The sequence below is a fragment of the Squalius cephalus genome, assembly GCF_949319135.1.
Source record: "Squalius cephalus genome assembly, chromosome: 11".
Taxonomy (NCBI): domain Eukaryota; kingdom Metazoa; phylum Chordata; class Actinopteri; order Cypriniformes; family Leuciscidae; genus Squalius; species Squalius cephalus.
The window spans coordinates 35,467,465-35,486,292 of record NC_137132.1 but is presented as its reverse complement, the minus strand read 5'-3'; the positions used below and the strand labels follow the sequence as shown (position 1 = coordinate 35,486,292).

Sequence of the window (18,828 nt, the reverse complement as noted above, 5' to 3'; positions counted from 1 at the left end):
CCAGGCATGTGTGTGTGTGTGATTTAACCACCTCCTAATGGTTAACCAGATTACAGAGGCCAGTAAGTGGATTGTTCCAGCTTTCTTTTGCTCACATGGGGTGTTTCCATTGTGATTAGCAGTGGCCAGAGCAGTCCTTACACACACACACACACACGCACAATGTCCACCCCCATATCAAACACACTAAACATCTGAAGACGGGAAATTTCAAGATTTGTAAATGCAACAATCGAAACTCAACAATGAAAAGTCTATTTTAAAAAGATAGCAGCATAATTCTAAGTCAGCATCACGTACATTTAAATAAATCTAATTAAAAAAAGTATAACCTTTTTATGGTTTTTAGAGCAATTGCGTCAATAACTTATAACAAGCTAATGTCGACAAAAAATTGTGAGTACAGATGGTGCTCGACCAGAATTATTATTTTGCTGCCAAAGTTATCGGCGCTGTTTCTGTGACAAATGCATTTGCAGCTTTTGACCGCTAAGTGGCGCTATATCAAAGTGCTTCTTCGCAAGTAGCGCTCAACCTTGGTCAACCCAAGATTTGATGGTTACCAGTGTTATTTTTTTATTTAGTTTTAGTCTTAGTCCTGTGTCAAATGTACCTTTTAGTTTTTATCATATTTAGTCAACCTTGTTCTGATTTTGTTTAGTTTTAGTCAATGAAAACTCGTCATGCTGCAAAATGGTTAAACTGATAATGATTATTTTGATCAAAATTATAAACGCAATGTATGTTGTCATTTCATCAGAATTATTGAACATCTTTCACCTAGAAGCACAAACTCATACGCATGGTTTACTTGACTGACTTTAGAAACTTCTCTCTGAAATTAAAACAGTGAAATTCCTAATAGTGATTCCATTAATTCCATGTTACAGTTTTTCTATTACTAACAACAGTAAAAAGGCTTTGTATTGTCACACAGAGCTGCGTAAGTGCATTTATTCAGCAATCGTCGAGATCCATGTTTGGATTTATTACAGTTCATCACAGAATGTTTGATGGCAGATTTAGTCAGAGCAAACAGTGCAAGCGGCTCGTGAAAGTACACAGACTGACTGAATGACACTTTCATTTAAGTAGAATATGAACTCCAGCTTACGTGTTTGTCAGATCATTGGCGCTTCTTCCGCAGTGTGGAGAGAGTGCGTGTGCAACACTGCCAGAGATTGAGTAAAACACCAGGCAGAAAACGGATCATTTTAAGAGAAAAGTTCTGATTGGGGGATTTAAACTCTTGACATCTGGCAACCACAAACATGACAGATCGTAGAAGAGGCTGTAATATTTTATCTTCTTTTTTTTTTCGACAAAAATAAATAAAGATTTTGGTAAAGTTTTTATGTTTTAACTACATTTTAGTATGATTTTATGTTTTTAAATTTAAATGTTTTAATTTATTTAACGATATTACTTGTTGATATAGTCACAGTTATCGTCTAAAGATGTTTAATGATGTTTAATGGTGTCGTCTCGTCATCGTCAAAAAGCTAGTCGACAAACATTTTCCGTCAGTTATCGTTAACGAAATGAACTAATGGTTACAGTCATCTATAATCTAATCTGTGCATCTCTGTTATGTGCATCTCAGCACCAGCATCCAAATCTAAAAGACTTGACAGACTTAAGCTCTGCAAATCAATAACAATGCATACATTCCAAATGTCATTTGCTAAATTATATTGACTATGTACTATTTTTACTATACTAACTGTTTCATAGTACTATATAATGCGCATGCACACACACACACACACACACACACTAACCTAACCCTAACAGAAAACTTTCTGCATATTACAATAACAATAATAAACATATACAAATTAGGACATGATCCCTAAAAGAAGAATCATCTGTCAGGGTGCAAATTTGTCATAAATAGGCAAACACACACACACACACACACCACAATAACCAATTTAGCCTTAAAAGGCAGTAAGATCGCTTTACAATGTGTTGTCTTTTTCAATAAATGTTGCATGAAAACACATTGTGCTGGGTGTGGAGAAGCCTGCTGTCATCCTAGAGGTCTGATAAATCTTTCATGAAAACAACACCACACGTGGGTCTGTAAGCCCCCCGCTACGCCGCTTTCCCCTTTGATCCTCACACACATACGTCCCGCAACGTGGATGCAAATCACTCATGAACCACTTCAAATGTGTCTGTGTCAGAGTGCATACAGCAGGTTAACAAACCACAACATGCTAAAAAAAAATCCAGGGAAAAAATGAAAAGGCTATTTGAGGAGAAAAGCCAACATGAAGCACCAGGGAAGTGCTTTTAATGTGCATATGTCCCTGAGCGCAGCACAACAGTCTCTAAACCGTAAGAGTGATTGATGGGTCCGTGATTCACACACACACACACATTCTGCATTAGCCTAATCATATTATCATAATCCTCATTAGTCATGTAGTTTTCACAACATTATACTGTAGTCATTATATTGATTATCAGCTCTTTATGCTAATAAAAACACCTAGATATCATCTGCATCCCTCTCCATATAACACACAGACATAATCCTCGCTCACTTTCTGCATACAATTTATTAACAATTTAAAGAAAAGTTATTAAACTGAGCATTTAGTTGCTGTATTGTCTAACTGGTGCATAAAACAGCAACAATTAATAACTCATTCTGAAATGGTTCTCAGCTTTTGAATGTGTACGTGACACGCGGTTCCCTAATGCAGAAAAAATATTGTAAAGTAAGTTCTATTGATCAGCATTAATAAGAATGATTATAATAGCAAGGAAAATGATCAACAATTATGATTTTTGTCATAATTCAACAGCACTAGATAATAGAGGTTCATGGCCAAGTAAATATATATATATGATAGTTATCAAATATGTATATATATATATATATATGTTGGGCATATTTGCACATACAGCAGGTGATCATGATTAAAATGACCCAGTTATTGACCAGATATATATATATATATCATGATCACCTGCTGTATGTGCAAATATGCCCAACATAAAAAGTGTAGGGGAAAGTTACTTGTCAAAGTAATGTGTTACCATATTGCGTTGCTCCCTAAAAAAGAAACTACTAGGCTAGGCTAGGCAATTTTTATGGAAAGCAATGTTACACAATACTTTTGCTTTTTTTCTCACCTGGGGTCTCATTTATAAAATTGTACGTAGATTTCATCCCAGTAAAACCCAGTCAGCGAAATCCGAAATCCCAGTCTCCTCCGCAAATTTTTACAAATCATAACGCCATCTGCATATCATTTCCATATGTATATCCCCATCCACGGAATACTGTATTTAAAGGTTAGCTAAGACATTAGGAAAATATGAGATACAGACTATAAACGCAATTTGTGCCATCACATTACATTGCCAAACATCATTTAATATCCTCGTTTTGTTTTCAAATAAATATAGTCTATCAAAAATTTTATAAAATACTTTTCAAAGAAGAGTTATTCTCAATCTTTCCCACTGGCCAAACAGTGGCTATTTTTAATTGTTTTAAACAAACCAAATGTATACAATTTTGCCTATAAGGTAAACATATGTTTTAGGATGTTTATATAGTATATCTTTAATGGAAATAGATAGGCCTAATTTTTTATTTTTTTTTCAGTGTTAAAGTAATTGTCTTACTCAGCGCATCACTGAAACAAAGCATTTTCACAAACATGGAAATCTTACTGTTTTGCCTTTAAATTCTATCCTTCAAATACAATGTTTGTTTGTTTGTTTTTTCTATAATGTTGGGAGAATCCCAGAAGGAGTTATCATTAGGCTACTGTCTGTCTGCACACAACATCAACAGCGCGCAGCAGTGGTTGTACAGTACTGTCTCATCTGACCTTTTCAAACCAGCTAATGGACCACTCTACCACAGAATGAAACTGCGCATCATTGATCATTGTTCTCGCCAGAAATATTTTCTCAGAACATGAGTTATAATAAGGGAATTATCACGCTCCTAGCACTCCTCACTGTCATTAAAACATAGTGTGCCACAGGAAAAGTGTTCAAAAACATTTATATCTAAATTCATATAATTTTTGTTTAACTTCTGGATAAGGACTTTGTCATTTGAGTGCTTTCCTCCATCAAAGAGAGTGCAATATATTAATCTAAATGTGTATATCAGATGTAAAACAGTTGAAATCATTCTGTTTACTTCATTACTTCGCTTACTCCAGTAAAAGAGTGCGTACACATGGTCTAGAGTGTAAAGTTCATTTTTTATAAACTCCAATATGTGCATGGAAAATTGTGTACGCACATTTCAATGACTTGTTTGTGTGTACACAACGTTTATACATCAGGCCCCAGGGCTGGGCTTGTTTGCTTGTTTGTTTTTAACAAAAAAAAAAACTTTTGGCAAAAATAAAGAGCCTTTCCCACCAAGAGTGAAATGAATACGCCTCAGGATGAAGGAAATGCAAATTCACGCCTGTACAGTAGAGGGCACAGCTCAAACAAACCTTTAACTGCTATGCCAGATCACAGAAGAAAAGGCTATTCTTCTGCAGTCCAGAATCCCTCTATTCGGAAGAATAGAAAACAAGTGTGATGTTTATCCTAAGTCATTTTTGCTCATATGGTTGAACTGAATCATCGAAGGTAAACAGCATTAGTTAATAAAGTCAGATTAAAAAGTATATTTGTGTTATTTAACATATTTAATTATTGCAGGTTTACGCCACATTCCGAGTTTGCATTTTACTGTTTTATTCATTTTGAGCTGTTTTTGTGCAAGTGCAAGTAAATGCAGTTTAGGTTTAACTTTTTTGTTTTTGCGTCTTTTTTTTTTCACAGCACCCACATCGCTTCTGCACTTACTCCTGATTTCTCTAAAAAGAGGGACAGGAGAGCTGTCAATCCATAAATGGGAAAGCAAAGTAACTTGCATTACTTATTTAAAATAAATATTTTGTCATAAATTGAAAGGTAATGCGTTACTTTACCCATTACTTGGAAAAAAAGTAATCTGATTACATAACTTGTGTTACTTGTAATGTGTTACCCCAACACTGAACATAAACATAATTTCACAATAGACGATCATCATTACAATGAGCACAAAAACAAAATAACATGGTGAAAAGACTGATTTTTTTTAAATAAAAAAATTATGAAAATGATAAAAATATGAACAATTGAAGAAAAAAAAATGTTGTGCTTATATAATTTACATTTTTCTTTTCCTTTCTAGAAACCAACATTAGATGATGCAAGAAAAAATACTATTGTAATAATACAATTGTACTTTATAATAAAAAATTATATTTAATAATTATAATAATTTAATTTTACACTTCAAGTTACAATAGTATAGATCTTATGTTTTAAAATCCTCAAGCTTTTATTTTGGAGGAAAACTGCAGAAAGTCTCTGTTTAGTTGACAACAGGTTTATAAATGTTTTGTTTCAAATCTGTCCATAAAAATGTTGGAAATGACGGGTATGTGAAAATAAAGGGATTCTGGCACTAAAAAGTCATTTTTATGGACAGTGCAAACTGTGCCTCTGCGAAACACTGAAAACACCGGATCATAAGCTGCACTCACGTAAACGAACACAGTGAAATGCTTCACTCTGAAACACGCAGCGCAGCTTGCAAACCACCGTTTGGGAAACCCTGCAGTAGACTATTAAAATAAAGAAATATTTAAAAACAGGTGCCGTTATATAACCTATATACAGCCATTTTACTATTATTTTTTTACATTTATTTTATTAAACTGCATTGAAAATTTGTAATATTTTTAAAATAAGAGAAATCACTGCCTATACAAAGAATGTGGTTTCCCTTCATCCGCAGAACAAAACAAATATCTAAAAAACATTTAACTTGCAATGTAACTTACAAAATAAAAGAAACAACATCAAGATGTGTAAAATTGCAAAAGTAAGGATGAATGATGTTTGACAGGTAACACAGCATAACTGCATACACAGACAGAAGTTTCCATCAGCCGTTACAGCACTCACACAACAGGCAAACTCTGCTCTCCTGTAGACAGCAGCGCAACTGGCATCTTCAGCTTTTAATGCTTTTGTGTTTAGCAGCTGCTAAGAAACATCCTAGCAACCACCTAGAACACCACAGAAACCACATAGCAACACCCTGGGCAACTGTCCAGGACTCCCTGGCAGCACTGCAACTATCCTGGCTACCCAACAATCGCTTTGTCAAGCCAACATATTAGCGTGTCTACTGTATTGTTACACATGTGCTGGAACCCTATTGCAATTATACTAATAAAAAATAAATAGCCTAAATCACAATTGCCAAGTGCAAAGCAACAATTTACTTAAGGACAGTCTGTTTCACAAAGTCACATTTTTATTGGCACCTTTGACACACAAATGTCCCACGCCATGATGAATGCAGCTCTGCTGAGCAGGCTAAAGATATGATGACATTGGGCTTGGTCGTAGTTAGTTGATTATTTCACTGTATTGTTATTGTTTGTCACCAGTTACTGTTCAGGCTAACTTACCATAAAATTATGCATCTGTTAAATGGGTTGCAATGAGTGTGTTACATTAGTGAAGAAGTTGCAATGAGCTTTTGTTTTATAGTAAAGGAGGCACAATTCATTACTTTTGGTGGTGGTATCATTGTATTTATGGTAAAACTGCGTGTCTAAGATATAATTATATCTAGTGGCCTGAAATGTGCTTATTTCATTGATAGCAATGAATCGAATTTTCAAATATGGTGGCCTATGCAATTTTCCATTTTGTTTTATGTAATATTATTCAATATTTTTCTTTGTTCCACTGACCTGTGTCTTAAGTTTTTAACAGCAAAAACACGTTCTGTGTGAATGAATTCCAATAGTAGTAGTAGCAGTCCAGCAAATAAGTGAGTGGGCCACATATGTTTTAAAAGCTGGGAAACTTTGTGTTTTGTCATCACCCCCTTTTGTTCCTTCAGACGCTCCCGCTTCAGTGCTCTGCTGGTGCCGGCTCTGATTTAATTACAGTCTTGGCTATTTGAACTACCATCCACTACTCGTGCCCTTTGGTTCTCAGCCCTCCAAGTCCGCAAGTCTATAAGCAACAGCCAAGTTTGGAAGCGAGTGTCTTCGATTTCTGGTATTGTCTTATAAAACAACATCCAGTTCAGACACTTGGGGAACTTCACTGGCTTTTTACTAGTAAGACAATTTACTACTGCGGCTGTTTTTACAGGCCATTTTATAGAGGGTAAAATACACTGTAATTTCTACTGGAACATGAACGTGCAGTCTAGGAAAAAGTCTGGAACAATTACTAAGCTAGTCAACTAGGATGGGATTAAAATTATAATGAAGCTTGTGAAATTAGTACAATAGCCTACCTCCACATTTAAAACGATTACCGTCCGAATAGGGCTTTTGTCAGTCTGTCTGTCTGTCTATCCTTCTATCTATCCATCTATCAATTAGTAAATAAACAAAACATGCATTTTGCACTGAAAAAGCAGCGAGAAGCGGCATAATGTTCGATGACGTCTATCTAGCACGTTTACATTGAAAAACAATTAAAAAGCAGTGCAGTGGAACACAAAAACAGCCTTACTGTAAACAGTGTATATATGATTGGCCCAAAGCACTTCCTTACATCACCCTGACCTTGTTCATGCCCATACCTGTGATCCTATGGTCTTTGGTTTGCAAGAGATTGCAGGTTACACCTCTTTAGCTCACTTCACTGGCTCACAGTTGCCGCCTGCATCAGGTTGCATATAGAAAACCAACTGGTTCGACACAATCCTATCTACGTTCTAGACCAGGGATTCTCAACTCTGGCTCTAGAGATCCACTTTCCTGAAGAGTTTAGCTCCAACCCTAATCAAACACAAGCTAATCAAGGTCTTCAGCATCACTAGAAAGTTACAGGCAAGTGAGATTGATCAAGGTTGGGGCTAAACTTGGCACGAAAGTGGCCTGACCTCGAGGGCCAGAGTTGAAAATCCCTGATCTAGACCATCAAATCTATGTTACCTCCAAATGTCATTAAAGTAAGGGATAATGTATAGAGAGGCGGTTGTTATAGCGAATAACAAGCCCGACAGGCTGAACGAGACCCCGACGCGAAGCGGCTACCTTTTGTAGGTAGCCGCTTATTGCATGGCTACCTACAAAATAAATAAATAATTTGACACGAATTATTGATTTAAAAAGGAGTTTATTGATTTAAAAACGATTGTATTGCTTCCGCCAAAGAAAATAGTCCGTTCCGCGTCCATAGCAACGCGCTGTTTTTCATGGCAACGGTCTGTTATACTCCGCAGCGCAGTTATAAAGAAATAACAGACCGCATTCTACATTGGAATTCAGCCAAGCCATGTAATAAGTGAAATTATAGTAGACCAACTTTGATATTAAATATTCAATAAAAACTGCTAATAAGTAAAGATAGTTGTGAAAGCGAAGACCGATGTGTCCTACAGGAAAGTGTGTAAGTGAACAAGCATATTAGAGTGAATGGAGTTATTGGAGATTGTAGCTCAGATTAAGGCAGGGGGTCCCAAGGGTCTGAAGTGTTTAAGATAACGGCCCCTGTGTTTGCTCATTTGTGTTTGTCCCTCCATTATGTTAATGTCATCCCAGCCACATCCCCTAATTACAGCCACAATTACATGTATTGACTCCCCTAGGACATATAAGCTGCAGAGAAACAAAATATAGGACACACGCACAGACTAACAAAGAATAGAAGCAAGTGTCTGGGGATCAAAATGTGTGTTTACTGTTTACACCGATTCATCACTAGTTCTTTGATAGATTTAGAAAGACTTTTATTCAATTCAATTAAAACATGACTCATCCAGTAGTTTCACCAGATCACCTGAAGGATCAAGTAGCTCTGCGACTGATCGTCTGCGATAATATCATAATTGTTGTTTTATCGATGTGCTATTTGGCATTATCGAGTATAGCCTATCCCTCACACACACCCAGAGAGTGCATGCATACTCTACGTCAGGGCTCCCCAACCCCCGGGCCGCGGTACCGGTCCGTGGGACATTTGGTACCGGGCCGCACAGAAAGAATAAATAACTTACCGTATTTTCCGGAATATAAGTCGCTCCGAAGTATAAGTCGCATCAGTCAAAAAATGCGTCATGAAGAAGAAAAAACATATATAGCCTAAGTCGCACTGGACTATAAGTCGCAGTTATTTCGAAATTTATTTCACAAAACCAAAAAAACAGTGATACAGACGGGACAGTTCTCCGTTACGGACGTGAGCGCTCTGAAAGCGGCACTAAAAGACTGCTTTAAAACTTTTACAGAGACCTCAAACAGAAAGCACAAAGCCTGTCTTTAAATTTAATTTCGTTTTGTATTAATAGTATCTTAATTTTAATCAATGTTTCATCAACCAATTGCCTTTAATTATAGGCAATTGGTAAATAAGTAAATATAGTACAAAATAGATAATCACGACACGGAGGCGCCGGCGTGTGAACTGAGAATTTTAAGGCTAAAAGTAGCTCCTAACTGGCGAATTTAGGAGCAACTCCTAAAAATAATGGGCGTGTCACTCGTAACTTTAGGACTCCTAATTTTTTTGTCTAAGAGTAATTCACGAAGCACTTTAGCCCTAAAAGTAGCACCTAAGCCTGGGACAGCTTAAAAGAAGTCGAGAGGACTCCTAACTCACTAAGACCTATTCACAAACCGCTTTTTGTGGCATTTCACATTGCGATGTTCTGAAATGCGTATGCGGCGGCTACAGGAGCTTCCAATCGCGAGGAAACAATTTTGCATTGTAGGCATAACTAGGGATGCAATAACGCCACCAACAACAACCAAAACTAGGCTACTCATTGCATGTAAACTAATTGTAACGTTTCATTGTGAATCAAATTAAAATGTTCTTCTCTTTGCAAACGTAGGCAGAGGCATATAGTGACAGATTAATTCAATAATGTTGCAAAGATATTGCATCAATCCATATGTTTCATTAGGCTACTAGGCTATTTGTTTTGCCTTACTCTTTATTCATTTAGGCTATTTATTCAGTTATTCATCATCTTCCGTCCTTCGCACTGCTTGTGTAGCGCACGCATTCTCAGACCTGTCACCTGTCACTCATCATCGTAGGGGAGGTGTTTGGAATCATTCCCGCGTTACAATCATCAGCCAATAAAGGTGGTCACTTCAGTCAAGCTCGTGCATGAGTAATGACGTCATCCATAGCAACGAAGACTCACTCTTAGTTTAGGAGTTGTCATTTATCTTTACTAAGAGTAGGTCTGAAAGGCGTTGTGAATAACTTTTAAGAGAAAACTCCTAGCTAAAATCTTTTAGTGCGATTTAGGAGTACTCCTAGTGGTAAGATAAAATGCTTTGTGAATACGTGTCTGATATTAAACCGGTCCGTGGCGCAAAAAAGGTTGGGGACCGCTGCTCTACGTGATGTAGTCTTGTAGATTAGACTAGTGCAGGTGCGCATTTAGAGTGCACGCTTTCACTGCGTGATGTAGTCTTATGTCATTTAGCAATAAATATCACAAGAGTGCAGTTTTTCTCCAAATATCAGCATGATAACAAATGTAATATTGATTTTATACAAGTTTAATAAACAAGAAGATAATATTAAGTGACTTACATTTTAGACACCATATTGACTGTTTTTGCTCTATTTCACCAACGAAAATAGTTCAAAACAAAGCCACACACGGCGGTGAATCAGTTTTTTGAACAAATCAGTTGAATAGGATAGATTAAGATAGTCAAATGCTTCTTTCCTTGAATGAATCAGCCGTTTGAATGAATCAGTTCAATCTCAATGATTTGCTCATTAACAGTGACTTGATGCCACCTACTGGCGGTTTTCTTGTTTTAAATAATTTTAAATATCAATATTCAATATTGCAAAGATGAATTTTGTTGATACTGATTTAATTTGATTGGTAACAGCCCTATTGTGTCTTATTTTTATAATTGAATTTGATTACATTTATGAAATTGACACAAAAGAGGATGGATGCATATAATTAGGTTTAAAAAGTGGCTTTATAAAGGTAAAAATGCCCATATTAGGTAAAAGTCAATTGAAATATATTGGTATTATTTCTGTCACTGCTGTGAACTGACCACCACACAGAGTATGAAGAATATCAAAAACTTTAGGAGTCGGCTGTCCAGGACAGTCCTAAACCTGCCAAAGTACCAACACAATAAACACACTCAGCAAAATATTGTCTAATAATCGTTATCAAGAAAATCCCAGAAAATATCGAGATATAATGTTTTGTCAATATCGCACACCCCTACTCACCACAGGTGAAAAAGCTACTCAAGTTAAAGTGTTTACGTACATTTGTCCACTGTAAATGTACTTGACTATAAATAAATCATAGACTTGTGTTTATTAACAATGAAGTAACAGTGAAGATATCATTACACCATAAAGCTAAATACTGCATTTTTTTAAAGGGGTGGTTGGATATGATTGTAATGTTGCTGTTTGAGCATAAACAATATCTGCAAAGTTACAACACTCAAAGTTCAAAGCAAAGGGAGATAATTTCTTTTAAAGAAATTGCTTTTTAAGGACTACAACAAACGGCTGGTAGGGACTACACGACATTCCTCCCGGGTTAGTGACATCACCAACCCTAGAATTTACATAAACCCCGCCCCCTGAACACGATTATCAAGACAGAATATGCTAATCAATGACTAGAAGATAACTACACATAAACTACATAAATTCACCAACTAACCATTCAGAAATGTTATCTACATGTTGTCACTTCTTGAGTCTCTCCATCTTTCTGACTTCGGTTTGAACATAAAAGGCTAAACGTTTTTGAAATGTTCAGTGCATGTCTGTGTGAGGTAAAAGCACACAAGCTGTTGTAGCTCCGCCCCCTGTGTCGGGAGCAGCAGCTCATTTGCATTTAAAGGAACAGACACAAAAACGGTGCGTTTTTGCTCACCCTCAAAAAGTGACAACTTTAACATGCTATATAAAAATATCTGTGAGGTATTTTGAGCTAAAACTTCACATACACACTCCAGGGACATCAGAGACTTATTTTACATCTTGTGAAAAGGGCATTATACCACCCCTTTAAAGATTGTAGTGCATGAATTAAGGACAAGGAATACCTGAGCAAAAAAACAACACCAGAGGAAAAAGAAAGAAAGAAAGAAAGAAAGAAAGAAAGAAAGAAAGAAAGAAAGAAAGAAAGAAAGAAAGAAAGAAAGAAAGAAAGAAAGAAAGACTATATAGTTGTACTCAAAATTGTATGTACTATATATATATATATATATATATATATATATATAGTGTTTTTATTTATTTATAATTTTTTTTTGGACAATAAATCGATGCATCGCGATTCGTAGATCGATTCCAATATTTTTCAAATGGATATTTTCCAGCAGATGTGCGTTTGGCTGAGTCTGAGAATGTACTACACCTCAGGATGCTTTTATGACGTGAGATTAATGTAAACAGCCCACAGCAAACACACATCATTGACACACATCAGTTTCCCCCAGCTGTTTAATTTACTTAAGCCATTACCATCTGTGTTTATGTGAACACTCCCTAAGACAGGTATTTTGACATTATTCTCTGTGTATTTGACTGTTTAAACACGATAAGCTGCGATAAAACACTCAATTGAATACTGGTGTATGAGCACAAAACAAAGTCTGTCAGACACGAGTTCTCTTTCACAGCTTATTAGACTCGATCGGTTTAAAATTGTTGGATGTTTAAACTGGCAAAGCTTAAAAATGCATGCAAATGATGAACTTTCGTGATGACAGGCATTAATCAAATTCCTACTGGTTTATTGTGTCTATAATTATATAGCCCACCCCTAGTTAAATGTTATTAAGTTTATCCATATACATTTGTTTCACTTTTTGGAATGGTTAACAGGCCCTAGACGTGGTGCTATGTATCCTTGAGGAAACTAGACCTGTCTCCATCATGTCACTAATCACTAATCAACTATTTCTCTCCAGACTATGTATTCTTTAGTGGGTTACTTCATAGCCAATCAATTTTCATGGACAGGGGCTTCGCGAGGGAAGTGGCCCCACAACATATTACACCTAATGATCCTTGTAATAATTACTGCTGTCATTTAGTAAGATGTATACTTTTATTTGGAAATGTTTCTAGAACCATCCAAACATCAGAATGTCAGAAATCATAACATCTTGAATAGATTTTGCACATGTCTATAATTACTGGTGTTTCCGTGTTGTAAATAAGTTCACGCAATATGTTCAGTCTTACTGACTGTTGTCATTGGAACTGGAAAGGAGAACACTTTGTCTTGGAGTAAAATCTCTCTCTAGAGTAAAGGTGGAGCTTGAGAGGGGCAAACAGGAGAGCGGAGATGGAAATGCAGTTAGCTCTTGCTCACGCATATTACACTGGGGTATAAATCAAGACAGTGAGAGAGAAGGAAATGCATTAGACGCCCAGCGGGACGGTGTATACACTGAGTTTGAAGGGCAGATATCAGGCTGGATGGATGAGGCCTACCACACGATTGAGCTCAACTCTCAGCTGAATCTAAACTATAAGATTTCGTTCAGACATGAGATGGAAATATTGATGGGTTGGAACAGTTTGGGAGTGTGTTTCTGTGTGCGTGCTAGAGAAAAAACAAAGAGAGAGCTTGGAAATACAAATGGCTCAAAAAGAAAGTATTACCTTTGTTTGTCCTTGTCTTTGGCCCTGTCGGTCTCTTTGTCTTTAGTTCTGTCTCGTGCCCTGTCTTTGTCTCGAGTTCTGCGCTGGCCACGATCTCGTTCTCGTTCTCTGCTGCGACTGCGTTTCCTGCTGGACCGGCCACTGCTGCCACTGCGAGACTTTCGGTGACGGGAACGAGACCTTCAAGAAACACGCACACCAAAAATACATATAAACTGGAAAAGCATATCAAATAAATAAAAAAAGCAGAACCAGCCCTAAGTAGTGGTTAGCTTAGTTGTTAAACATCCAGGCTGGATTGGCCAAAAGATTACGCCACCATTGTGGCATTGATCAAGATTGATTAAACCTCTAACTCAACATGGACGTTGCATGAAAGTTGCAGAAACAAATTCCAAAAGCAATTATGCCATTCACAACTCTTACTGTGACTGTCTATGGCTCATCAGTGGCCTGGTGTCTGTTCCATTGATATCTCAAAATGTTACTGATACAATATGCATCTATTGAAAAACATGAGATTTTAAATAGTTAATTTAAGCGCGTAATATTAATATGGTTTTGCGCAAACTGAGAAGAACGACAAAAACGCTGCCGCAATCACAAATTAAAACTGTTAAGTCATCAAGTGTGTGTGTGTGTGGTGCAGTGTGCTCTGCGTATGCTCTAGACATGTATGAGAGCTGTCGGCCAACTGTTGGAGAGCCAAGTTCAGCCCATGACCCAATCATCTCTCACCCCGACTTTCCTGTCTACATTTGACTGTCATGAAAAAAAGGCAAAAAAATGTAATTAAATGTGCAAAAGTCATGCGTAGATCCAAATTCACATACTCAATTCATTCAATACTTGCACACTGTGGCCAAATACCAGAAATACGTAACAAGTAGGCAAGTACAAAGACCCCAAGTGTGGTTTATTGGGACAGATCCTATAAGTGAAGTACTGAAGTTCTGATGTGACACGCTGCAGTGTAAACTCTGTGTAAACTGGGTGTTAAAGTGATAAAGAATTTTTCTCAGACATGATTGGTGCATGCCTTCACCTCAGGTACACTTAATACGTGGGCAAAGACACTATAGTCACACACATGCTTGTTTTTATATCTCTGTACGTCTTTCTTTTGACTTTTACTGTTTTTATACTGAGCTGATGATATTTTCTATGCTCTGACTGTACCCCTAATCCTAACCCTCACAGAAACCATTCAACGTTAATTAAAACAATGTTCATTCATCTGTTGTCCCTGTGGACAAAGATTCTTTTGACAACGCAATCAAAGTTTATGTGTGTGTACAGATTTAACTTATACTGCGGTGAACAAATGTCTTCACAAGAATAGTAATCATCTATACATGGTGGGAACCTTGGTAGAAGCCTTTTCATAGTGTCTTTCAGTGTCTCGCATATTCAGTATTATAGACCTTGATGCAAAAGTAACATTACAAAAAAAAAAATGTTTTTTTGTAATGTAAATCCCTGTGTTTTTTTTTGTTTTGTTTTTTTATTCTAAAAAATTCAATTTTGCACTCCTTTGATTCACAACACAACGTCTTAAGTCATCGGTTTATATTTTGAGCGGTCGACTTATATTTGGCCAGAAATGTGGGGGGGGGTTGTGTAATTTGTCCTTTTGCCTCGGTCACATCCAAAAGTGAAGAAAAGAAGGTCCAGCTACAATGATGTGGGAAAATATGATGTTTTGAAGAACATTGGTAACCAAACAGCAATGGTGACCACTGACTTAGATTAAATTAACAACAACAACAAAAAAAAACACTTCTCAAGTGTTCTTCTGAGACATTGAGACACTCAAAATATCTTCTTTTGTCTTTCACAGAAGAAAGATAGTCATACACATTTGGAAGGACATGAGGGTGAGTAAATGATGACAATTTTCATTTTTAGGTGACCTGTCACTTTAAAGGTTTCCTGCCTTATTAGTTTTTTAACAGCATTGTGTTCTGAAACTAGTGCCCTCTTTCAGTGGCCAGTATTGGTGTTGAGAACAAATGGGCCATTTTTTGAACCATTCTGCACACCATACTGAAAATCTTGTTATAATAACTAATAACAAAATAAAGAAAAACAGGCCCCCACACGTGTACTGTAAAGCTGTTAATTTATAATTAAATTCAGTAAAAACTCACAGCACACAATCATGATGATCAGTTTTTATGATCGATCATTGGTGTCACTTAGTAGTGCTCGTGCAAAATCCCTATTGGCTGTATGAAGTGGCCATTAGGGAGGACCTCAAAATGACTGTACACATGCTGTATTGATCCTTACGGACAGGCCAGAGAATGCCCGGAGATTTAAAGGATTTTACTTACCAGAGCAACTGACTCCATAGCCATACATCCACACTGTGACATACAGACATGCTCACGCAAACACACCGATACGTAAACACACAGAGTATGGGACATGGTAGAAAGTAAACTGAGCTGATTCTATTGTCAACAATCCATTTGTGTACTTTTACTGTAAAAATGTTTGTAGAAAAAATCTCCTACAACACACATTTCACTAGTTACTTTGTCCACTAGAAATACCCAAAGAGAATTTTGGATTTTTAATGAAAAGTCCAACCACTATGTCATTTCTGATGCATTGTTTATTAGCACTGTACATGACATTACTTTTTTTTACATTTATGTAAGAACTCCTGAAATGACTTATGCTATATTCACAGCTAGACAAAATAATAATAAAACCTGAAACACCACCGCTGTAGCAAAATACTAACATATAGGCCTACAGTACATATCACTGTGTGAGACATGAAAATATGATTTTGCTTTTTTTATATACTGAAAATGTTCAAATATTTGATCAGAAGTGCCCTTTAACAAAATTGGATCATGAAGCCACACGACTAGTTTTTAAATCTTTTTTAAAAGTCTCTAATGCTCACCAAGGCTGCATTGATTTGATCCAAAATACAGTAAAAACAGTAATTGTGTGAAATATTATTACAATTTAAAATAATTGATTTCTGTTTGAATTTATAGTAAAATGTAATTTATTCCTGTGATAAAAGCTGAATTTTCAGCATCATTAATCCAGTCTTCAGTGCCACATGATCCTTCAGAAATCTTTCTAATATGATGATTTGCTGCTCAAGAAACATTTCTGTCATCGTGTCTCATATTTCATCTCCAGCATGCTCTTCACTGTCTCCTTGGTAAACAAGTACACTAAGCTTTTGATCGAATTCATTAAGAACAATATTGTTTAGTGTGGTGGAAATTATGGCAGTACAATTCCTTGCCTCGTGCATTTTTATTTTTGATTGATTGGTTAGTTGGTTGATTGGTGATTGATCCACAGAAGAAAGTCATACAGGTTTGGGACAACATGAGGGTGAGTAAATATTACAATTTTAATTGGGAAGGCAGCCAAAATCTTTTTATGAGGGATGTAGGCAATCTTGTTTCAGCTTTACCAATTTTCTCGACATTACAGATAGGGTCTAGAAGCAGATCCTCGTTTGAAAAATGTGAGTCTGGAAACACTAAATCTGCTGTACTTCTATTTCTTATGTTGTTTTATCTGATCGTTTAGCAGGCAGAGCAAAAGCAGTTATAGTTACACGAGAGAACACGAGAGGTCTTATTTTAGCAAAATGTACTTGTGGCCAGCGCATGTAATAAACACCAGGGCCGTCGGTTTGCTGTTTTTTCATCTCTTTCTCTCTTTCTGCAGCCCAGCTCACTTCTGGGCCTGTTGCAAATTAAATTTATTGTAGTTAATAGACTGTGGTGCGGCTGCTAAATGTCAATTTCATTACCAAGGCCTTACCCTTAGAGAATTATGACCTCATTTAAGGCGAGGGGGTAAATGTGTTAATGCAGGATGGCCAGATAAACATCCCCTGCCACAAGCACACATGCGTCCAGCAGCATCATGCCAAGAGTGGGCTATTTTACATGACTTTCAGCTATTATCGCTGGAGGAAAAGCCTTCCCCTATGGCCTAAAAATATTTAAAATTCTTTTGAAAGATCCTTTTTTTTATTTCCCCCTCCCTCCAATCCATTAAATCTAGCAGCAACGATTGGCTCAGGCAATTTTCCCTGCAAATTATCAATAAAGTAATTACCAGTGTGTGGGAGCACACCGGGCGCTTATCGCTGATGCCCCCTGCCCAGCCGCGGATCTGATACCTCCCAGCATTGCATTTGGGTAATTATGTGAGCAGGATGGTGTCCTGCTGTTATCACACCATATTATATTCCTGCTAAACAAGGTTTCTTGCTTCATATGAAATTGGATATTAATGGTGGCAAATGATAGCACTAGTGCAACTAACAGACGTAAGACACACCACTGGAATCCTAACCTGGCCAAATGATTATTTATTCCTGCCGTGGCCTTTTCTCTCTTCTGCTCTTCTCTTCGGTTCAGTCCCACACACACACACACACACACACACACACACATTCCACTATCGGCCCACGGTGTAACACAGTCACACTGTAAACACTAATTTAAGACCTGCTATAAAAGAGAAGACAAAAAAACGTCAGTTCCGACCACCAAATCACCATGCTTCTCTTTGCACTTTGTTACTAAGAAAGAAAAAAAAAAAAATATATATATATATATATATATTATATATATACATATTTTTTTTTTATTTTTTATTTTTTATAAATAATAATAATAATAATGACTTTTGTGTGTATACATCAGAAATCTATCATGAGATGTAATAATGGACTCTAGAAAGAAATAAACTCTCTAATCTCCTGACCAATATCAGCTGTGTGATTTCTTCAGAAACATGGCCTTGTGATTCTACAAGGAAGATATTCATGGATATTTATATACAGGAAGGAACATATTAGACAATTATCGTACTGTACCTTTTTACCTAAACCGGCCATTCCCAAACTGTGGTCCGTGAGGGTACTGCAGGTGGTCCGTGGAAAGGCAAAATAAAATATAAAATAATATTTTTTTACCTTCATTTTACCAGGAAATTCCCATAAAAAAAAAAAAGTAAAAAGAATATGTAGGCCTATATTGATATAAAATTTTAATTAAATTGTCAAGTTATTGTGTGATTACTAAAATAGGCTACTGGCGCTCGGCCGTGACGTTCAAGTCCAGTGCAGTTAGAACCACAACA

General features: G+C 36.6%; 1 protein-coding gene across 2 annotated transcripts in view; it reads right to left on the bottom strand.

Annotated features, from left to right (window-relative positions):
* The window catches only part of rsrc1 (arginine/serine-rich coiled-coil 1), a 140,686-nt gene that overhangs the window by 89,761 nt on the left and 32,097 nt on the right, over positions 1–18,828 (bottom strand). For both annotated transcript variants that reach the window (XM_079886180.1, XM_079886181.1), the window contains exon 4: positions 13,690–13,869. In XM_079886180.1, the coding sequence (XP_079742306.1) occupies positions 13,690–13,869 (180 nt within the window). The remainder of the gene's footprint in view (positions 1–13,689; positions 13,870–18,828) is intronic.